Source organism: Portunus trituberculatus, chromosome 46 (assembly GCF_017591435.1).
Source record: "Portunus trituberculatus isolate SZX2019 chromosome 46, ASM1759143v1, whole genome shotgun sequence".
NCBI classification, from domain to species: Eukaryota; Metazoa; Arthropoda; class Malacostraca; order Decapoda; family Portunidae; genus Portunus; species Portunus trituberculatus.
Window position 1 is genome coordinate 20,861,655 of NC_059300.1, and position 25,000 is coordinate 20,886,654.

General features: G+C 42.4%; 1 protein-coding gene and 1 non-coding gene across 5 annotated transcripts in view; one reads left to right on the forward strand and one right to left on the reverse strand.

Annotated features, from left to right (window-relative positions):
* The window catches only part of LOC123520361 (prolyl 4-hydroxylase subunit alpha-1-like), a 76,473-nt gene that overhangs the window by 27,785 nt on the left and 23,688 nt on the right, over positions 1 to 25,000 (reverse strand). For 2 of the 4 annotated variants that reach the window (XM_045282599.1, XM_045282597.1), the window contains exon 2: positions 4,932 to 5,116. In XM_045282599.1, coding sequence (XP_045138534.1) covers positions 4,932 to 5,110 — 179 coding nt within the window. In that variant the 5' untranslated portion in view covers positions 5,111 to 5,116. Of the gene's footprint in view, positions 1 to 4,931; positions 5,117 to 17,690; positions 17,716 to 21,911; positions 21,960 to 25,000 lie in introns of those variants that run through there. The other 2 variants (XM_045282598.1, XM_045282596.1) reach the window with 2 other exon arrangements.
* Trnav-aac lies at positions 15,187 to 15,260 on the forward strand. The gene has a single exon. It is a non-coding gene; the product is annotated as a tRNA-Val (tRNA).

Sequence of the window (25,000 nt, forward strand, 5' to 3'; positions counted from 1 at the left end):
CCCTCGAGTTACATCCCGTACCTATTTACTGCTAGGTGAACAGGGGCTACACATTAAGAGGCTTGCCCATTTCCCTCGCCGCTTACCGGGACTCGAACCCGGCCCTCTCGATTGTGAGTCGAGCGTGCTGACCACTACACTAAGCGGTGTGGTTATTTATAGATAGATAGATAGATAGACAGATGTGTGTGTGAGTGTGTGTGTGTGTGTGTGTGTGTGTGTGTGTGTGTGTGTGTGTGTGTGTGTGTGTGTGTGTTTACCCTCGCTTATTTTAGTTATACTCATAAGGCGATGAAAAGAATGACATATAGGGAAATAAGCAGTGACGATCTGGAGAAGCCAGCTAGTACACCCGCTTTATAATTGAATATATTATCTATCTATCTATCTATCTATCTATCTATCTATAAGTGGCCTAGCGTAAATAACCACAACTCATCCCAAATGTAGGTGTGGTGACTGATCCTCCTTGTCTCACCCAGCCCCCACCAGACTCCCATTGCACCACCTAGTCTCCTCACGTCTTCAATACAGTTACTGCACATTTATCGTACACATACAGCACAAATAAACGCAACAAAGTCATCCATCTTCTGTCACACATCTCAAGCCTCAACCATAGCGCCACACAAGCCCACCACACACGCCCACCACATAGCCCATACCTCGACACCACCCGTGGCCATAAGAATCCAGCCTAACATGTAATCAGAAACCAAGCCATAATAACAAACTTGACCCATAATAACATTATAACAATCAACGCCTGCAAAATAAAGCTACTCTAAAATACTTCTGCGCAACACCATCACGGCATTCAAAAGACTCTACTTGAAGTTTCACTCGTCTCTAAGAGTACTTTTTATTAATGGTTCTAATGACAGATTAACAAGATTTCCACATTATACTCTTGAGAACCTTGTTAATCATCTTCGTGTCCTTTGGAAATTATCGTGGTGAGAAAGCAGAGCGTTTCAGAATGTTGCCTATTATTTGGGCGTTGTATGTCATTATCACAAACCTGGGTAGGCGTGTGACTAGTTAATGAACCGTGAGGGAGGGCCGCTGTAGTTATATGAGTTCAAGCCCCGACATGCGTATTGATGGTGATTCATCAGGCGAACAGAGAAAGGGAAAGAGAGATATAGTAAAAGGAAGATTTTAACTGAAAGATTGTTTGGGGAGACGGGAAGGAGAGAGGGAGAGTCTTGTGGTACTGCTAAGGCATCCACCATCACACACCTTGATGCATGAAGATGGTTCAGGTACTTGTGTGCGTCTCCTAAATGTCGTCCTCAAACGTTGTGTGCGTGAGTACCATAACAAACAAACAAACAATTACACACACACACACACACACACACACACACACACACACACACACACACAGCCCTGCGTACGTATCTAGAGGCTGTGTCATCGTTCATTGGTACTCAGCCGTCAATACCATGTCCAAGCCACGTATATGTTACACTTTAGGTATGTTTGTCACTATTAAGAATGTATACAGATAGAAGTGCTGAACACCACTAAATGAAGTTTGGATTTCCAATAAAACAATAAATCTAGGCTGTATATATTAGCAAAAGTTAGAAATACACTTAAAAACATATTGTATGCATGGTTTCGAACGTTGTGTTGGCTGGTATGTTGCCAGAATACGATGATACAATATTCTCTCCCAGTGACTGAGACAATAGCAACAGCAGCCTCTCAGCAACACTCGGGATACCATAATAAGAAAAAAATATATACAGATTCCCACAACAGGTTTACTCAACCAGTAGGAGAAAAAAAGTCTGGTCGTTTCAGCTTGTTCTTCCCGCTCAGGTACCTTTTTCTTTCCGACCTTGAAATCATTGTTTGACTATTTAATCTATATTGGACTTCAACCGTAAATTTCTCTTTGACGCGTAATCAATTATTTTTACGAACATGTCTTACATTCTGAGGACAAGAGTCATCACACGCTCCGCACTTGTACCTTGACATTTTTCTAGAGTTACGAAGCCTTAGAATCAGTAAATCAGTCACTTGATCCAAGGTAACAGGCGAAGACATTATCATTGTTATCCTTTTCATGATATTTCAAGGGGTGTCTATAAGTATTCGTGTGACAGATGATTTGAGGAAGTTTGTGGAGAGAGAGAGAGAGAGAGAGAGAGAGAGAGAGAGAGAGAGAGAGAGAGAGAGTGTGTGTGAGTGTGTGTATGTGTGAGTGAAGCTTGAATAAATCCCTCTAGGCAGCTATTAAAAACTCTGGTCACAGTAATCATGCTACACTTACCCAAGGCGGTACAGTTCCGTTAGAGCGGACAAACACGACTATTTGGAGTATAAAAGGAATTCATAACAGTACCGTAAATACTCATGATTATTTATGCTTATACATAAACACCAAGAAGAACAGAGACAAACCAAACGAGTGGGAAAACTGGCATAGTGACTCGGAACGAATACCATTTGCCGATATTCTCTCCCGCTTCAGTCGAGTTTCCTTCCACCTTCCTTGAACCACATCCCCTGAAAGCAAGACCTGAGAGGAAGCGGCTGTTGTCCCACTCTCCCTGAATGCTATAACGGGAGGGTGACTGGTTAAGGAATCAGTTGAAAGTAGCAACAAGGTCAGCTGAAAGTATTCCTGACCTCATGGTTACAGCGGATCAGTCAGCGCATGACAAGTGGGACTGCAGTGGAAGGTGAATATTGCAATGCATCATGCCAGCCAGCAAAGGAAAAACTGTGCGTTCTGGTATCAAAAAACGCCACCACTTTCTCCTGATTCAAGGGCGTGTTCATGTGTGCTTAAACGTTATGGACACCTCTCGTGACGCATATCATTACAGGGGTTTCAAAAGAATTCTAGAGACATACACGCAATCACTGGTCAGCAGGGCGCGAGATGTTTTCGTGTTCAAGCACGTTATCTCATTTACAATAGTGCCCGCCAAAATGTTTAAAATGTTCTTAGTCTTTGCTAAAAAGATCTGAATACAACAGTTTGTTACAAAAATGTAGTATACCTGTTTGGTAATACGTCGTCTACATGTTGCCATAGCATGTTTGAGTACACACGACCAAAGGAACTCTATCCAAATGTAATAACGTTCAGATTTATAAGGTTTATATTCTTTTGTATTGCTCACTACCCTATCTCTCTCTCTCTCTCTCTCTCTCTCTCTCTCTCTCTCTCTCTCTCTCTCTCTCTCTCTCTCTCTCTCTCTCTCTCTCTCTCTCTCTCTCTCTCTCCAGACATACGCACGTATATACGTATGCACGCACGTATAAACACGGACACACACACACACACACACACTCACACACACACACACACACACACACACACACACACACACACACACACACACACACACACACACACACACAATTGCCGCTACTGCACCACACTACTGGAACAAAACCCGGAAGAATGTACAGTACATCTCCATCCATCTTTCACTCATTGTTCCTTCTACCCCACACACTCACATCTAAGCTGCACCACCACAACCAAAGCCTCACTCATGCACTCAAGCACTCGCATTCACACAGTTGATCAACACACCGTATAGGTTAAATTAACTTGAATGAAGGTGTAACTTCGATGTCCTTCATATCCATGTATGTATCTTTGTTTATGTGCTCTGTACGTATGCATATATTATTGATGGGAGGTGGAGGAAGGCAATAGCAAGGAAAATCAAGGAGACCCACGACATCAACAACAGATGAACCGTTCTGTGCCAGACAACGTCACGTCACCTGGACAATTCTCTTTCTGTGGCACCAATGAGCGATTCCCGCGTTATGGTGAATCACTTTCGCAAGAATAATATTTTTTTCTGTTATCCGAAACCAGAAATCACGAAGCATTTATGTGGTTACTCACACAGAAAACATGGGTTTTACATGTGTGGAAATTAATTTAACAACAGGGAATGTGATACTTAATTTTTTTATACATTAATAATGGCGCTTTGTTATTTGAAATATACTACTTTAATATCGTAATCTACGTCTTTTCCAGTACTGAGAAACAACCGTTTTACTGCCCGAGACAGGACGCGACTTTTTTGCTGCGCTAAATTAAGCCCAGCAGTTGATGAAAATTCTGCTGCTCACATCTTTTCTATCATATGACCTGCACAGCGTTATAACTGCAGCACACACAGCGTTCCGGTTTGGAAGTCAGCGAGGTGCACCGCTGCGCCAGCATCAATGACACAAAAGTTCAAGAATTAACGGTATTGAGTCGATCTTCCGCCATACGCCACCTCATTCCTAGAAGGTGACGTTGTGTCTTTCCGGATGCCTGGCCGGGCTCGGAAGAGCAATTTTTATCAACACTTTCAACATCAGAACACATTTTCTTCGGTCAATGGGAAAGAAAAATTAGAGCATATTATAATATTTCAAACAACAAGACAATTACATGTATACTTCTTGTTTTTTTTCTTCTGATATAATATAGCATATAATTTGCAATGTAGTTTTTATACCCTATGGTTTCACCGCAATGGATTTTCTTTGCAGTGTAGAAAAAAAATGCCATAACCAAAAATAATAATGAACATCTTCCTTTACAAAGACAGAAAAATCAAAATACAGGATGACAAATCAGTACAGCTCCTTCACAAAGCCACAAGAATCAAAGGAAACAAACGAAAGACCCTCAGAAGCATTCATCTCCCAATCTAACGCGATTCTGCCAACACAAGCTTCCCAAAGAGCTGCTTCACGCTTGATGGCGTTATGAACTCAACTCTTACATTACTTTCCTTGCCACCTAACACCCATTTCATCATTCCACTTCACTCCTGGCAGCTTCATAAATACGTTACCGGCAATAATACCCACTGTCGCCCACAACTACCTGTACACAGCACTCATTTCTCCCACATGGGGGTCTAACTATCGTGGCCTATACTCACTTGCGTATTCTCAGCAGCTTAGCCTCCATATCATCCACGTAGTTAGAGAGGGCGCTCACTACTCGCCGCTCTAAGGAAAACACAGCCGTCAAGTCCTGGATGGATGTGTACACCTCGCCTGTGGTGGCCTGAGGTCCTGCCACCGCCATGAGGGCAACACACGCCAGCACACGCCACATCCTTCGCTGAAACACAAATACACCTCCAGTTAGCCTCGTTATGTAATATGAAGTTGTATACTTACATTATGGTGTTATAATGTATCCTAACTATATACACATGCACGATATAAAGGTGTGAAGAAATAGTTTTCCGCAATGAGAACTGTAGATCAGTGAAATATATGTTATAAAAGAAAAGTGTGTATAGTATCGGTAGAGTAAACAGTATTGATAAATCTGAAAAAATCTGTGACAATCTGGAAACAAAAATATTAGGCAGGACTTAGGAAACTGATTCAACGAAAGTGTAAAATGTACGTAGTAAGGAACCTCTCTATGCGCTGCAGTTGCTAACACTTTCTATTTTGACGTGTAAAATGGAAATGATACACAAACAACCACACACACACACACACACACACACACACACACACACACACACACACACACACACACACACACATATCGAATAATTAGTACCAGAAGTCACAGTCATCGAACACACTCAGATGAAAACTATAAAGTGTGAGCGGCACAAGAGCGGGCGGGGCGTGACGAGGGCAAATTAGAAAACAGCCCAGCAACAAGAGTGATATATCACAGCAGCGTAAGAAAGTTTTATGCCACGAGTGTGAAAAATGAGACTCACACAGACCAAGAGAGAGAGAGAGAGAGAGAGAGAGAGAGAGAGAGAGAGAGAGAGAGAGAGAGAGAGAGAGAGAGAGAGAGAGAGAGAGAGAGAGAGAGAGAGAGAGAGAGAGAGAGAGAGAGAGAGAGAGAGAGAGAGAGAGAGAGAGAGAGAGAGAGAGAGAGAGAGAGAGAGAGAGAGAGAGATGGAGAGAAGTAAGGGGAAATGGGAGGAAGGAAAAAAGAAAAAAACAAAGCAAGAAAAATTAGAGCATATCAGTAAATAACAGCTAAGCACACACACACACACACACACACACACACACACACACACACACAAACCGTCTTTCTTTACACACCGTACCGTTTTTTTTTTCTTAGTCTGTTATCGTAAGCTTATTCAACGAAGCGATAAGACAAACCCTTGAAATATTACCACCACCACCACAACCCCCAGATATATAAGGAACGCAATAGTGAAAGGAGAAATAAGTTAGTGAGATGGAAAAGCACCAGCCACCAGACTTAAGAATAATACAATGGATGGGGGTTGTGCATATAGATAGGTAGTACTGCAATGTGAAGTTAAGAATCTGTACACCATTAAAACTAACTAGAGGATATTATCTTTTTTTTTTTTTGTAATGAGGGAAGGGGACCGAGAAGAAAGAAACGCAAGAGGGTGGAAAGGAAACCAAGTAATGAGGAACAGAGTGAGGAAATACACGTAAATATAATTATGTAATGATTTCAAAGAAGGGGAATGAGTAGAAAGAGGCACAAGGGAGAATGAAGGAAAGAAAACTAAGTAATGAGTAACAGAAATAAGGAAATACACGTAAATGTAACTCTATAACGATATCAGGGAAGGAAACAAGTGGAAAGAGGCACAAGAGGGAATGAAGGAAAGGGAACCACGGAAATAATGAAGAAATAAGCGTGTTTAACTTCCTCGGTCCGTTGGTCGTCTGTGTGTTATTGTGTCGCCCTGGTGACGGTGGTGACGAGCCACATGTGACTTATGAGGCGTGACTGACTGCCGCTGTGTTAATGTTACCGACCACCCGTGCGTTCCCTTACTGCTCGGTTTGCCTTCCTCCTCTCCGCTTCCTTCTGGTCATCCCCCTCACTGGCCTACTCTCTTTTTCGATAACTAATGTGTTTTTCTCCCCGCGGCTGTTTGTTCTGTTCATTTAGCGCCCCTCAACCCCTTCTTTTCCCAATTCTCTCTCTCTCTCTCTCTCTCTCTCTCTCTCTGGTAGACGTGAAATTTTTAGCGAACGTGTTATTTTTTCTCCTGTATTTCGTTATGTTTGTGGTTAGAACGGTTTCACTTGCTAGTTTTCTTCTTTCTTGTTATAATGGCTTATTTCTTTGACTCTCCAGCTGTAATAAAAAAATCAATAACCGTTTGTCTCGTCTGCTGGAGCGCTTTAGATACACTATACACATAAGACGCATCATACAAACAAACAAAGAGGACGATATACGTAGATCACACCTGTCATTTTTTTTTATTTGTACTATACATGATTAAGTGTACTGTAGTGAAATCCAAGTCCAACAAGTACCGGAAAAGTAACTGCTGCTTGAAATAACTGTAATACATACAAATAATACTACAAATCCACGGTTCACTGTTATTCTCTTAATCTAACTGTACTTTCCATCCCTCAATCTTTCCATCGCTAAACCTCTTCTTTCACCAGCTTAATCCTCTACTATAAATTTCCCTTCGTCACTCATGGAATCCTTGGCATCACTACTCATACTGGAAGGTGCTGTAGGGAAGCCTGGCCGTGGATAGAAAGTGGTGAGGGACGTGTACGGCGCCAGGTGCAGCAAAGTATTCCGCCAGGCCGCCAGGTGCCTCATGTTAAGGGCATTTTCTCCTCCTCCATCAAGTCATTATGCTTTCCCTTAACACGCCTTGCTGCTTTGTGCCTTAGTACCGCCTTGCTTCTCTCCTTTTCCCTTATATAGCAAGAAGTATAAATCTCCAGCATCCCTTCGCTTATAGAAATACTCCTTGACATGCGATACTGGCATCTGCATAGCCCAGCCTTATTCTCTCTCTCTCTCTCTCTCTCTCTCTCTCTCTCTCTCTCTCTCTCTTAACACAGTATTTCATCATCTCCACGCTCTCAGCCTCACCTCAGCTCACGTCAGTCATGCATACCTTTACATACATATTAGCTCCCGTTCTCCTATACATGTTTTCCCATGAGCTTCTGTGTATCTGCGTATTTGCCCGCACAGCTCTATCTTGTTGACCGATCTCATTAAACTATACTTTTACTCGTGAGGGAGAAGCTAATGTCAATAGAAGAAGAATGAAGACATCGCGGAATACTTTTTTAAGATACATTCACGCATCTTTTATTGCATGCGAGTGAAGACTGCTGAAATATATCATTGTCAAAACGGATAATGAAGCACGTACAGCATATTTCGTAAAGTTATATTTGATGGGTGGGGAAATGTTATGTCTGTCTGCGTCATTTACTTTATTGCTTTCACTGTATTATTACTATTTTTATCTAAGTGAAGGCTGCTCAAGAAGAAAGGAGAGGAGGTGAAGATGAGGAGGGAAAGGAGGAAATAGACACGTGTTGTGACGCTTGGTAAACACGAGAGAGAGAGAGAGAGAGAGAGAGAGAGAGAGAGAGAGAGAGAGAGAGAGAGAGAATGTGTGTGTTACTTGCATGTGATATAAACGTCATAGAACTTGACTAAAAAAGAATAGCGAAATTACACAACAGCAGAGCATAACATAACATTTTCCCATGCATCAAGTATCTCTCTCTCTCTCTCTCTCTCTCTCTCTCTCTCTCTCTCTCTCATTTTACTTCCTGCCATTTTACTCTTTTACTCTCTTTCTTCTTTCCGTCACACATTTTTCATCATAATGCGACTTTGTGATTCTTTCTTCCCTCTTCCTGCTTCCTTCCTTTTTCTTGTCTTCTCTCTTTTCTGGGCCGCTTATTTCCTTTCCTCCTCCTTAAGTTAAATTTTCCCGTACTTTCTTTTTTACTTCGTCTTCCATCATTGTTCTCTTTGGTATTATTGTGTGTGTGTGTGTGTGTGTGTGTGTATCTCCTTTGTCTCTGTACATCACTCAGCTTCTCCAATGACGACTTTCTCTGCCTCACTGATGCTTATATTTCCTGCCATCACACCACACGCGCGGCTTTCTTCTCCACCATCCTCCTCCTCCTCCTCCTCCTCCTCCTCCTCCTCCTCCTCCTCCTCCTCCTCCTCCTCCTCCTCCATAGGCAGATGTTACTTTTATCATCAATGTTGTTGTCATGATTTCTACCACTACCATCAAAACAACAACAACAGTAACAACGACACTGAAACTGACAGCAACAACAACTGCTAATACTATACATTACTACTACACAGATTTTTATTTATTTGATTTTATTTTATCTATTTATTTTCTTTTTTAGTATTTCCAGTAGTATATCTCCTCCTTCATTTGATAGGATATAAGTTGCAGCGTTAGATTAGAAAACGGAAAATGATGAATGTTCCTAAACTGCACTAAGAATATTCGAATTGACTCATTTGTTTCGTTGGAGAAAAAGCACTTTCCTGCCGTCTATCTATGTTGTATCTATATCTATCTATTTCACTACTTTACTCCTTATTTCACTGTAAAATGATTAAGTGGTTCATCTTAAGATCTGTTGTTCTCTCTTCATTTTATCCTCCCTCCATCTCTCCCTTCCCCCTGTCGTCTTCCTACCTTCTCTCATTCTATCCCTCTCCCCACTCCCGTCCACGCCAGAGGAGGCCAACGAGAGGCACTTGACCTCATCTTCCTGAGGCGGGAAGACGAGACGATGATACTTTCCTTCTTTCAGAGGTAGACAACTTTACGGTTAGAAAAGCATCTCTCTCTCTCTCTCTCTCTCTCTCTCTCTCGCTATCATGGTTGAGGTGAGGACAGGAATCAATCTCGCGAGCTTTCTACAGGAATCACTGTCATCGAGGGAATGACTCCGTGACTGTAGCGAGTGTGATTTCGTGACGTGAAGCGGGAAGGGAAAGGAGGCTTTTTTTTGCCAGCGGTGCTCATCTGTGCTGTTGTTGAACGGGAAGAAACTCACTCTGCCCTTTTTGTATCTTTGTAATGTGAAAACAGCACCTCATTTAGGCAGGTAACACAGAGAGGTAACACATATGGCGTGGCTTTCCCCACTCACGAGCCTCCTGCGGCGCCACGCTGTCCGTCTTGCCACGAGCGACACAGGAACAGATGGGCTGCCTTCACCGTGGCGCTCATTGTTCAGACGCCAGTGTTATGGAAGACTCCAGGATTTTATTAGTACCATTTGTCAAGCAGATGATTATTTAAACTCTAATTCAGCTTTTTTTTCTTCCATTAACAGTGAAGAATTGTCGTTAAGCTATCATTAGATCCATGAGAAACCTTAAAAACAGGAACCGATTAAAGGAGCCTGGAGAAATTCAATTGAGGGAAGAAGATGAAAGGGAAGACAGAGAGTGAGATGAAGGGATGGAACTGCGGTAGAATTGTAAAAGATGAGAGCCACCGAGCAAGATGCAGGAAACTCGTACTATATGGTGCTAACTAACCCTTGACTTGAAGGAAAGGAGACGAAATGAGAAGAAGCTCTCAATAACTTTCATATCCACTAGCCTGTCAAAAATAGTCAAGGTGAGGCGCCCGCTCTTTATGCTTATAAACTTTTCAAAGCAATAACATAGGAAGTGTAGTGCGAGGAAGGAGAATTTTTCCTTTTCTTGAGGTGATGCAGTGATAAAAGTGACGGCCATAGAAGGAAGTTAAATGTGGCAACTTTCTATTTTGTTGCTAGCTACTTGGAAATTTCTCAAAAGTCTTGAGGTAACAAGAACATTGAATATATCATCTTATTAATCCACATATTAAGAAAACTCTCTCTCTCTCTCTCTCTCTCTCTCTCTCTCTCTCTCACATGACAAAGGTTGACTACGGATGGTTACTGATATTGAAATTACGATCAGGATCAACAAACATGTAGCATTATGACAGACAGAGTTATATTGATCATAGTATATTACTGTTTGTAGTAGCAGTGGTGTAGTAGTAGTAGTAGTAGTAGTAGTAGTAGTAGTAGTAGTAGTAGTAGTAGTAGTAGCAGCAACAGCAGCACCAGTAGTAGTAGTGGTGGTAGTAGTAGTAACAGCATTAACAATACGAGCAGCAGTAGCAGTGGTTGTAGTCGCTGCATTAACATTAGGAGAGGCAGTAGTAGGAATAGCAATAGTAATAAACAATAATGCCGGAAGGATACAGCAGACGCGTAGGTATAACGTGATGGAGACGTGATTACGGGGAACACATGAGAGAGGATGTGACTGGAGGAGAGCGAGAGAAGTTCGAGGCGTGGGAAGGAAGGGGAAAGCAGCGGAGGAGGGAATATCCTGCCTTCTTTCTTGCTGCTTGCTTTATATTCTTATATTCTCTGGTTCTAATAATTTGACTTTGTAAATCGTGGAAAACTCCCTGTGGAATTACAACAATCAAAAGAAGATGGGGGAAGAAGGAGGAAGAGGAAGAGATAGAGAAAGAGGAGGAGGGGGAGGAAGAGAAAAAAAGAAAAAGCGAAGAAGAAACGGAAATAAGAAAACTACTATTACTACCACCACCGCCACCACCACCACCACCACCGTAACCACACTACTATAATTTCTCACACGTACAAAACAGATTACCTGAGCGTATCACCCGCGCACGCGTGGCTTATTGATGATGGTTGTGGTGAAATTAGTGGTGATTATAATGGTGGTGGTGCACGGTGATGGTGGTGATGATGGCTAGTGAGACGACGGTGTATGGGAGAGGGTGTGGTAAATATAACTGAAGAGTATTGCGATGGTGGTGAAAGTGGTGAAAGACATGGTGGATTATGACGAGGAAGAGAGGGACGAGAATGGTGGAAACTCTGGTGGATGGTGCTGGGGATTGTAATGGTGACTGCAATGGTAGTGATGAGTGTGATGGTGGTGATGGTGGTGGTGATGATGATGGTGGCGGCCTGGCGAAGGTAAAGAGTAATCTTATAGTAATTTTAGAAATAACAGAGCACGATATAGCCGAGAGAGAGAGAGAGAGAGAGAGAGAGAGAGAGGACAAGAGGAAGCAGTAGCGTGGGAGCTAGACAGAGGAAGTCTTAGTTAAGGAGGACGAGGAGGAGGAAGAGGAGGAGAAGGAGGAAGAGAAGGTTGAACGGAAAAAGGAAAGAAGGAAGAATGGCTTGAGAGAGAGAGAGAGAGAGAGAGAGAGAGAGAGAGAGAGAGAGAGAGAGAGAGAGAGAGAGAGTGTGAGTCTAGCAAACACGTCGGGAAGCCGCGCCGAACCACTGCTATTACTACCGCCACCACCACCACAGCCGTTGCCATGTAAATTTAGCTAACGAAGATGCCGTAAAAAATTGGCTGCCATGGTCTGCAGTCATGGAAGTAAACACACACACACACACACACACACACACACACACACACACACAAATCTCCTTAATTTCCTCTGCGCTTTAGAATAACCTGAGGGACTTGTTGATTCTTATGGTGGTGTCTCTAATAAGCTTCAATAACCTAACACAAGAAAAATAAGTGAGTAGAGGAAACGGCGAAGGAAGCAGCGCAAGAGAGGAAGACAGGGGTGCGGTGTATAGTCCTTCCTTCTAATTTACCAGTGATAAGAGGAAAAAAAGTGTCACATGATAAAGTTACAGCTTGTGCCTCATCTTAATTCATTCAGTATCATGCAGAGTTCCTTGCCTTCATAACATCGCCTATTTTAATCTAGAATAGAGTAAATAAATTTTACTGATGACTTCTAACCACAATGATAGTGAAAAAATATTACCTCAACCTTAATCATCTCAATCAGGTAGCATTTTCACATTCTTCTTGTATTAGAATTAGAATATCTTATGAAGTGTTATGGTCGGTCCCGTGCAAGGATCGAATTCAGAACTGTGTCTAATGTCGTTTTCAAAGTCTCGTCTATAGTTTCACACAATGATATAATCTGAATTACAATAGACATTTACATTACATCCCAAGAGGTTAGCCTAACGATAAGGGTTAGTGTGATCAACTGATAGCATCCGAACGAAAAGGTGAACAAATTTGGTGGGAGTAAAACAGTAAAATAACTTTGAATAAATGAATAAGCAATAATAAAAGTTTTAACATGTTAACACAACGCCGGGAGGGTTACCGCACTCAGGCAGGGAGGGAGGGGAAAGGAGACTCCGCTCGGCCGATTCTGTATTAGGCGTGCTAAGTTCATCCCTTTGTTGGGATTCACGCGGTAAAGGAGCCCAAAGAAAGAAAAAAAAAAAACACCAGCACACATGTTGGCCTTTAAGAGTTTATTTCTTTAAGCTCCTGTATCTGTATTGTTGCAACGACGGTGATGGCGGAGAGAGAGAGAGAGAGAGAGAGAGAGAGAGAGAGAGAGAGAGAGAGAGAGAGAGAGAGAGAGAGAGAGAGAGAGAGAGAGAGAGAGAGTTGATTATTTAATTGAAAGATTGTGATCAATTTATATCACTGCTACATAAATATAGATAGAAAGCAAGAGCCAAGTAAGAAGAGTGGATTGTATGGTAAGCGTAAACACCAGTCAAGATGAGCAGACGGACAGAGGCATGCAGAGGAAGGCTAAACACACAGTGCCATGTATTCCACGGATCTTTTATGGAGACTGTAAAAGAGAAAATATAAACCCACTCGAACAAATAGATATTAGCCATGCACGAGCCTGAGATGACAGACGGTGCAAACAGCAAGTCGCTTCTAAGACAACAGGGCGAGGACAACGTAATCCCAACTTCCAACAGCCCGGAGGCGACAGAGTAAAACACAGCCCTTCTCTCCCCCTCTCTCTCCTGCCAGGGTCCGGCCAGCGCCAGCCTCCCGCTCTGGGCCAAACCGAAGACACTCCCATTTTTTTTTTTTTTCTTTCTTTTCACAGACGTGTGTACCGTTGTAGCGGACCACGAGTTGCGGCACCAGACAGACTCTTTACCTTCTTTATTATGTAGGGAGAATTTAAGGTACAACATATGGTAAGGTGCGCTCCCTAGCCCTTCACTGCCGAATATTGGGTCCACTGTGACATCCATCCGGATTACCACAGTTTCCTTCTTTGGGTTTTGTGAAGTTCGCTGGACCACACAGCCTCTGCTTCCGCTCAAAATAACTGAAGACGTATATCTGCAGGTAGATTCGTTAAAACATAACGGTATTTTTTTTAATATTACCATTGACACAGGAAGTTAAAAGCGGTTTATTGAAGGATGAAAAAAATGACAGGATGATAATTGCCTTGTTTTTCTGTATGCTTACGATAAGTAACCTGCTGTTTCGGAGCCATGACGGAATGAAGAATGTTTAGCTGAGTTCCTGTCATAGCACAGAAATAAAAACAAGTGGTTTGCTGCTGTTATGAAAAAATGGAACATCTACCAGTCACTTCCTTCTCTATAACATATACACAGCTGCCAATGACTATGGAAAAGTGGCCTTCTATAAATAGACATGGCTTTTTTACTCCACGAGTTTTGGTCGTTGGGTAATCAGTTTACATCCACTTGAATACTTTCGTTGGTAGTAATGACGTTTACAGAAATTTGTTTGATATTTATTTAAAGGAGACATGGATGAGGATGATTGTATTTTGTAAGTATGCGCAGCCATTTATAGGTTGACTTGAATTTCACACTTTCATCTGTTCTTATGTGATTGCTATTATTCAGTAACTAAACCATAACCTTATCCAAACCCAAGTGACGACGAGTTTTCAAACAATTTTGTATTGTCTCCTTTACGTCGACTTTATTTTGTAGCTGGCTGATAAATATCGGACGACCTAGAGCAAGACAAATTCACCACAGTTATTTCCATTACTGTGCTCTGGTTTCTCACCACGAGGCTGGCCGCAATTAATTGTGTGAGTCACGGAGAGGAAGCGGCGGCGTGAGAAAGCGAAGAGTACACATACACACACATCACAGGAGGTCCGGCTGACTGACCCATCTGTCCGCCTGCCTCACTAGCGGGATGGAAGGCGATAACGGGAAGACAGTGTCCGCGTGTGTGCCTCCCGTACGTTAACTTCCATATATACACACACACACACACACACACACACACACACACACACCCACCTCGTCCTCCATTAAAGCTAGCATTCATGGCTACTTTGCTGATGAAACTTTGTCTGTACCATCACGTGAACTCGAGTCTTGATTGCAGGATAAGTTGCGGATATTACCGAGTCACTGGCTGACTATACATGTGAATGCGGTTTGGACTCAGTATGATTTCTGGCCGAAGCTACTGGAAACCGAGGCAATCAGAGAGCAACACTATGACCTTGAGAACGTACGAACACCCACCTCACCCAGCCACACACACACACACACACACACACACACACACACGGCCCGGTAGCTCAGTGGTTAGAGCGCTGGCTTAACAAGCCAGATGACCGGGGTTCGATCCCCCGGCCGGGTGGAGATATTTGGGTGTGTCTCCTTTCACGTGTAGCCCCTGTTCACCTAGCAGTGAGTAGGTACGGGATGTAAATCGAGGAGTTGTGACCTTGTTGTCCCGGTGTGTGGTGTGTGCCTGGTCTCAGGCCTATTCGAAGATCGGAAACAATGAGCTCTGAGCTCGTTCCGTAGGGTAACGTCTGGCTGTCTCGTCAGAGACTGCAGCAGATCAAACAGTGAATTACACACAAACACACCGCGTAGTGTAGTGGTTGGCACGCTCGACTCACAATCGAGAGGGCCGGTTCGAGTCCCGGTAAGCGGCGAGGCAAATGGGCAAGCCTCTTAATGTGTGGCCCCTGTTCACCTAGCAGTAAATAGGTACGGGATGTAACTCGAGGGGTTGTGGCCTCGCTTTCCCGGTGTGTGTGTGTGTGTTGATGTGGTCTCAATCCTACCCGAAGATCAGTCTATGAGCTCTGAGCTCTCTCCGTAATGGGAAAGACTGGCTGGGTGACCATCAGACGACCGAGGTGAATTACACAAACACGGAGCCGTCATGGTGCTTTTCGTTCATAGTAGCGACACAAAACCGGCACGCACCGCTAAGAGGACCCCGATAATCCTCCCAAGACAGGCCGGCCGCAACTCACTCCCTGGAACTGTACATCACCACTCATACGTTTCTGCTTAACTGTTGGTGTCCCCACGAAGGCAAGCACGAGAATTGGGGAGAGGAGGGAGGGAGGAGCACGAGGGAGTATGGAATAGAGCAAAGATGGATGAGGATGCAGAAAATGGCAAGAAGGGCAAGAGGTCGGAAAGGTGAAAACGCGGCATTTAGAGGTCACGGGAGGGCTCCAAGAGGAGGTAGAAGTAAGGAAAGGTTAGGAGAGAGTTTTGTGCACGAATGGACAAAGAAGAAAGAAGATGCAGCACCAAAATAGCTTAGCTTTGAACCCCACAAGTCAAGATGTAAGATTCTCTATCTATCTTCACCTTCCATCATTTCGAGCCGCAATATTATCACCCACAGGAATGACAAGATTTTATTTCTCGAGTGACGTGGCAGTTCTAGTGAATACGTTTGTTGTGTTAGAGCTGCTTATTTTTGTGCAGCGTTAAAATTCTATGCTTGAATATGTGTGATGGACGACTATGTATATGTGTACTGAACTAAATAGTACCTTCTTTGCTTTAGACAACATTTAAGTTCATCGGTGAAATGTGGTTGCAAATTTACAAAGACACCGTTAACACGAAACCTCTGGTCAGAGACACCTCCAGAAACATTGCTGGGGAAATGCCTACACAAACACACGCTAAATACATAAACACACAGCGTATCCATCATCAGTCTACTAGTATAACTCATCACCACCAGTATTCACATGTCGTCTCTATCCCGCTTCCTCTGGAGAATATAGGTGTGCATATGACAGACCAAAGAAGGCTGCAGAGAGAGAGAGAGAGAGAGAGAGAGAGAGAGAGAGAGAGAGAGAGAGAGAGAGAGAGAGAATGCGGGGGAGCGGAGAGCAGGGAGGACATGGGGCTAAAATCCTGCCTTCAAAACTTAGTCGCACCATCCAAACCTGCACATCCGACCATCCAGGCTCCCGGGGAAATTAATCTACAGATGAATTTACTAAAGACCTACATTTGCACCCAACCTCTGCCAACAACAATGATAAAAAGAAAAAAGAAAGAGACAAGCTTGCCAACTCATCGTGCCGTCACAGTTATCATGATATGAGTTACTAGTACGGCGACCATTGTGTGTGTGTGTGTGTGTGTGTGTGTGTGTGTGTGTGTGTGTGTGTGTGTGTGTGTGTTTCACTGTTTGTTTGATCTGCTGTAGTCTCTGACGAGACAGCCAGACGTTACCCTACGGAACGAGCTCAGAGCTCATTATTTCCGATCTTCGGATAGGCCTGAGACCAGGCGTGTGTGTAATTCACCTCGGTCGGCTGCTGGTCACCCAGCCAGTCTTTCCCATTACGGAGCGAGCTCAGAGCTCATAGACCGATCTTCGGGTAGGACTGAGACCACATCAACACAACACACACCGGGAAAGCGAGGCTACAACCTCGTGTGTGTGTGTGTGTGTGTGTGTGTGTGTGTGTGTGTGTGTGTGTGTGTGTGTGTGTGTGTGTGTGTGTGTGTGTCATCCTCCGGGCGTAGCAAAAGAGGAGTGTGTGTGGGGAAAGTTAGCGCAGCACGCGTGGGGGTGGCGTTGTGATGGGATGCGAGTAGAAAGTCCGTGCGTATGTTTGTAAGCCTTTGTGTTAATGGAGGACAAAGGTAAAGGTGAAGCGATTCTTAATTAACTATCATTCATACCTCTCTCTCTCTCTCTCTCTCTCTCTCTCACACACACACACACACACACACAATAAAGGAACAAATATATAAAAAGAAATAATAAGAACATCTTAATATTGAATAAGAATTACTTTTCCAGCAGTATCAGTAGCAATAGAAAAATCAGCGGCAGTAGTAGTAGTAGTAGTAGTAGTAGTAGTAGTAGTTTCCTTTTTTTCGTTCTTTTCTCCCATCCGGCTTCTCAGATGACGTGACCTCTCCCTCCCTACAGGCCGCGGGGGTAATGGGATGTAGCCACAGGTCACTGGTCGAGGTTCTTCACACACAAACAAACAAGGAAGTGAGTAGGTCAGGGGGTGCGTAGGAACATACCAACGCATCTACCTGTGTGTGTGTGTGTGTGTGTGTGTGTGTGTGTGTGTGTGTGTGTGTGTGTGTGTGTGTGTGTGTGTACTTGTGTAATTAATTATCTGAACGTACTTCATAAATAATAAGATACCATACACACCCACGCACACACGCGCGCGCGCACGTACACACACACACATACACACATAGACAGACAGACACACACACACACACACACACACACACACACACACACACACACACACCACGCCCTGTTAATCAACATTCATATGACCAGGATACTCGTTCATCTTATAAGTGGGCCGCGGGTGGGTGCAACCGTAAAACGAAAGCAACACGTGTTCTGCCTTCAAAATGACAGTCAGTGCATCCCCTATGGTCTGGCAACGCTGCCCAAGGCCGGCTCAGAGAATACTGCCCTAGTATCTCTTCCATAAGAGGATATGAAAAAAGAATGAGCCTAACGCCTGGAATCTTTCCTCCTCTGTATTTCTCTGCCCACTGCTAATGAAGTGTTCAACAGTCTGGTATGTAGGTGCTGTACTTATACGCAATTTGTAAAGATTCGTAGTGCAGTTGATATTTTACAAATGGAGTTTCTTATTGTTTATATTCATCAAGTGATATGAAGAAATGATGTATGATATACGAAAATTATGGTGACCGGGGTAGCTTACATAAAATACAAATAATCCTTACGTACTTTCTGGCTAATGTATTTCAAGAGTAACCCAAGTTCCCTCTGTAAGACTTTCCCGGACTCTTGGAGGAAATAAGTCAGAAAAAAAAACTTAAAGAACTCCTACACAAATTTTTTCTTCAGCTGGATTGCTGCAACATCACATGGTCTGGTCATTGCTAAATCTCTGCAGGAAAATCACAACTTCAATCTATGCTGAAATATATATATATATATATATATATATATATATATATATATATATATATATATATATATATATATATATATATATATATATATATATATATATATTAGCATTTACCTAGTCGTAATTTTCGTGCAGAGATGCAGAAATAATCAACAATATCTTTAAATTAGTTTATTTTCTTTTTATTAGCATCTGCTATTTGTTAGTCCATTTCTTTCCTTCACTTTTCACTGCACAGTCGCCTTGGAAGACGCCGCACCTGCCGCAGATGGAGCAGGTCATTCCTCGCGGAAGCTCTTACTGTCCATTCACCCTGTAATTACAGGTAAACGATCTGCTATACGAAACTATCGAGAACCAGCACAAAAAGACTTAAAGACCCTTGAAGAATTAAAGTTGTATTGACTTCCTGTTACACACACACACACACACACACACACACACACACACACACAAAGAAAACGAACAAAACTTCTTTTCCCTCGTGGTCGTAACAAGCTCCCTCCTGCCCCCCCGCCCCATACCCCTCCCGAACGCTGTCCGGTCCTCCCGTCTCTTCCTCCTCCGTCTCCCGTCCCCCCGTCCCCGGCCTCAACCTCACGGATGACAACACGGGCGTGACGCAGACGGGCGGCGAGAATAACACTTCAAATTTTATGCGTGAGGCGCAGAGTGGTGGGAATTACACAGAAGGAAAAAGGGAGCAGAAGAACGAACGGTGCTGCGACATTTGTCACGAAAGGAGGTGTGTGTGTGTGTGTGTGTGTGTGTGTGTGTGTGTGTGTGTGTGTGTGTGTGTTACTTGTTACTTGTTACTTGGGGTGTTTGTTCAAGGCTCCGCTCCACTGCGAGGCAGCGCTCAACAGAGCCTCCCTCAAAGGCAACTATCATCTATAATTGTCTTTGATTTCCATGCCGTTAAAATCATAAACTTCCTTGAACAAATATGTCTTCAATTTCTTTTTGAAGATATCGATCCTGGCACAACCTTTAATATCACTTTATTGTAAATCCTTGGTGCGCATCTTACAAATACTCGACATCCCATATCAAGGTTATTTCTTGGCTCATGTAGTCTGTATGGGTCTGCATCGTGTTCCTTGGTATGTGCACAAATGTATGAGTGTCAGGGGTCATTTCTCTAATTTTCCCAGTATCATATTCACTCAGCCATGTTTCAATCAAAGCAAGAATATCCAGTTTCTCATCATTAATTAAAGTTCTGATTTCTATTGTCTTGTTTCCAACTGACTGGACATTTAATAAACCACATTTCAACATAGAGTTCACAGCATTAGTAGCCATGATCTGTAATATTTCTGATCCTGTGTGGATATGAATTATAACCTGGAAAGTGTGTGTGGTTTCATGAAAGTTGTCTGAAGATTGATGGACGGAAGAATCAGCGGTAAATACAGTGGTAGGCATGAAGAGCGCGCACACACACACACACACACACACGTGTGTATATATATATATATATATATATATATATATATATATATATATATATATATATAGAGAGAGAGAGAGAGAGAGAGAGAGAGAGAGAGAGAGAGACACGGGTTTTCTCTCTCTCTCTCTCTCTCCCAAAATAAATGGACAAGATGAAATAAACAGATGCTTAAACAAATGCAGAGAGAGAGAGAGAGAGAGAGAGAGAGAGAGAGAGAGAGAGAGAGAGAGAGAGAGAGATTGGCGAAGTACCAGTACACCGTTCAATATGTGTATCATGATGCTAGATACAAAATTGAGGGCACGTATGAAATGCACTGCAGAGTGTCTCCCAAAGAGCGGCGAGCGTGTGGAAATATTAAGGTCCGTATTCAGAGACGCCTTACTTTCTCTCCGTAACTGTTCTCAAAGCACAAAGAGATGATTAGTGCGGTTCTGAAGAGTGTTCTTCTTTTTAGCCATGTACAAATATTGTTATTCTGTCCCTAGAATCATAATGCAATCATGTTCCGGCTGTGACTTAAATGAGTGAAGTTCAAATGAATGAAGAAAATCAAGGAGGTGAGGAAAGACTGGAATATACTGCGAATGGATGAGGAAATAGGCGAACAGTATGCTGTGGAGGTATCAAACAGATACGGCATTTTGTGGAATGAAACGGAAGGTGAGGGTGTGGAGAAAAATTGGAGAGTATTGCAGGGTGCGCAAAGGATATAATTCCGAATGAGAAAAGATGAGGAAGAAGGTGTGGATGACTGATGAAATTTTGGATCTGATGGAACAAGTAAGAAAAGTAGAGAACACTTCAGAGGAAAGATGCAGAAAAATGAACAAAAGTATATAACAAATGCGCAAGAAATGGAAAGAGGAGTGCTTAGGAAAGATGTGTGAAGAGGTGGAACAGCTGGAAAAGGTAGACTACAAGCTAATGGTGGTGAAAATTAGAGAAATAACAGGAAAACAGAAAACAACCAGGAGCACGATAATAAAAGATAAAATTCCTGACAGAAAGAAAGTAGAAGTTCTAGAGTTGGGAGGAATATGTCGGAGAACTGTATGGAAATACAAGAGGAGAGAGGCCAGAATTTGGGGATATGGAGCCAGAGACTTCAATTTTTGAGTTGTGGAGAGAGCTGTGAGAGGGATGAAGGGAAGGAAGGCAGGAGTGAGTGATGGAGTGATGGTCGAGATGGTGGAGGCTGCTCGGGGTTTTGTGACAGAGATCACAACGTTATCAATAAAATATGACAAGGAAAATATACCGCAGGGTATGAAGAAGTCTGAATTTATTGTAATACCGAAGGAGGAAGGAGCAGGAGAATGTGGTAAACATCGGACAATAAGTATCATGGGGTCAGGTGGCGAAGATTGTATCGAGGACGATAGAATAAAAGGTTGAGGGCAAGAGTCGAGGAAGCAGTGGACAGAGCGCAGTTTGGTTTTGAAAAGGTAAAGGAACTAGGAATGCAATTTTTTGTATTACGAACATTTATGGAAAGAACTATAAAGAAGGAAAAAGACCTGTTCATGTGTTTTGATGATTTTGAAAAAGCGTTTGATATGGTATGTCATGGGGTATTAGTGGAGAGGTTAAGATGTTTGGGTGTAGATATTGTTGGCAAAAGGACAAGGACCAACCTGTACTAGGGAGAGAGCTGTGGTGAGAATTGGAGACGATATCAGTGACTGGAATAAAATAGAGAGGAGTGAGACAAGGCTATCTGTTGTCACCGGACTTGTTTTACACTTTACTCGCAGGCAGTCATGGACGAAATGGTGCATTTGGAAGGTGTCAAAATGGGGGTAATTAACATAAGTATTGATTGCAGACAAGGAGGAAAAGCTACAAAAACTGGTAGATTGATTGGATGCGAAATGCAGCGGAGTTGGTCTGAGGATCAACATCGGTAAAACGGAAGTAATGGGAGTGACCAACAGAAAGGAATGTGAATGTAGGTGCTCAGGCAGTAAAGTAAGTTAGGTAGTTCAGATACTTTGGAAGTTTGGTGGATAAAGATAGTAGATGCGATGCAGAAATAAGATCGAGAAATGGAATGGGAAAAGCTGATTCTCGACAAATGAGAGGGATGCTGACAAAACATGAGTTTGACCACTGCGATCTGGCTGAGAATTTTGAAGAGTTGAATATGATCAGTGATGTTGTACGGTTGTGAAACCTGAACTTTTAGTAGAGATATTAAGAAGACGCTGGAGGCGGCAGAGATGTTGTCCGTCAGAACAATAATGAGGATCCCATGTATGGCAAGGACTAATCAGGTGTTACAGATGGCTGGCACGGCGAGGTGAGAAGACAGCTTGGGTATCTGGGGCATGTTTTGAGAGGGGATGGTGTGAAGAGAGACTGTCTATTGGGAATGATCGATGAGAGGAGAACACAGGGGAGACAAAGGATGAAGTACATGGATGGAATGAAGGATATGATAGGGAGGAGATAAGACAGAGGAAATAGTGGAGCTGGCAGGGGAAGATAAGTAACATAAAGACATCCTTGAAAACGTGTATTATTTCAACTAAATGTTTTCTTTAATATAGTGGCGGTGCATATAGAAAGGTTCTAGAATCTGATCCTTTCTCTCCATATGGTGTTTATAAAGTAAATCTGGTACCGTAATAGTTGAAAATGTATCTTGGATAGAATACGCTTTCTTTTTTAACCTTTGTGTCTTCTTAATAGTGAGCCTTTCTTGCTCTTTTTGTTGTCCTTGGCCAGTGCACTCTTGTGTGTGTGTGTGTGTGTGTGTGTGTGTGTGTGTGTGTGTGTGTGTGTGTAAACGAATCTGTAGACATTCAGTGTAGAGCACAATCATTGCATCAGGAAAGGTGGAATGGTCATCTTATTTATGTAAACTGGAAAGGAATACAGCACATAACACTTATGACAGGTTTATGCCAACAAGAACTTTTGACACACTAATCCTTGGTGGGTGAAAATGCACGGGTGGACGACACTCACGCGGTGGAGAATGTGGATGTGTAGAAGAGGATGAGAAATGTGTGTGTGTGAGGGTACATGACTTGCCCGAATTGAACGCATGAATGTCAAAAGCATTATTAAGCAAATCGTCTTTACAATCACCGAGAAATGGAAAGTTAAACGAGAAAAATAACTAGTTTATAAAAGTATCAGGTGAAGGTGAGTTACTTGCTGATCGCTTACTTTTCGTTAACTGTCAGAAATGTGCTTCTGTGTTTCTCTCTGCTTCAAGTGGCTCAGCTTCGGGTGGGCCACGCCTCCAGTGGCCTCATCATTTACCTTAATCACCTCTCTTAAGTTCCACCACAGCCAGTTGTGGGAAAGAATAAAGAACTTGATGAGCGCCACCGGTTCCTTCACGCGGCCTTGATCTGAACACGGACTGATGGCTAGCGAGTATCAATGCTCCCCACACGACCTCACTTCACCGCAGACTAGACGTTAATACCTCATACTTAATGCAGTAATGTGAGATTTAATGCGACACATACACACACACACTCTCTCTCTCTCTCTCTCTGGCAAATACCGAAAATAGAGACAGCGCAATAACATTCACCTCCCTCTCTATCCCCCCCTGGCAGACCGCGAGAGGTGTGGCCCCAGGCTACTAACGGAGAGGCAGTGGGATAACGGCCCACCACCCCACCACTCACCACTGACTCACGCACACCATTCAGTCTCCTTTAATAATCAGTTTCATCTTTCGTCATCTTCGCCCTGTGGTTTAGCCCTCTGCCCTCATGCGCTCCACCTCCCTCTCTCCTCTTCGCCGAGGGGGCAACATTGCGTAACAGTACCGACATGCCTGGGTTGCTGGCTGGGGAAAGCGGGAACATGTGCCACGATTAAACACTACCTTTTTTTTCCCTCTGATTTTCGAGGCTTCTGCGATTATTACTGTTTTTGTTTGCTACTACTGCTACTACTACCACCACTCCCACTACCACTACCACTACCACTACTACTACTACCACTACCACTCCTACTATTACTACTACTACTACTACTACTACTACTACTACTACTACTACTTCTACTACTACTACTACTACTACCACTACCACTACTACTACTACTGTTACTAGCACTACCACTACCACTACTACTACCACTACCCCTACTACTACTACTACTACTACTACTACTATATTGCTTCTGTCATTACTGCTATTACTATCACTACTAGTACTACCTACTACTGCTACTACTACTGCCAATGAAAAAGCAATAATAATAATAATAATAATAATAATAATAATAATAATAATAATAATAATAATATAATAATAATAATAATAATAATAATAATAATAATAATAATAATAATAACAATAATAATAATAATAATAATAATAATAATAATAATAATAATAATAATAATAATAATAATAATAATAATAATAATAATAATAATAAGTGTAATAATAATAATGATAATAAATAATAATAATAATAATAATAATAATAATAATGATAATAATAATAATAATAAAGATAACAATAAAATAGAAATAAATAATTATAATAATAATAATTATGATAATAATAGTAATAATAATAATAATAATAATAATAAATTATTATTATTGTTATTATTATTATCATTATTATTATTATTATTACTACAACTACTATTGTTAGAGTAACAATGATAATAATAACCACTATACCTAATCAAATATGATTCTCCAAAGTCCAAAGACAGACTCCGTGACCATCCTAATGAGTG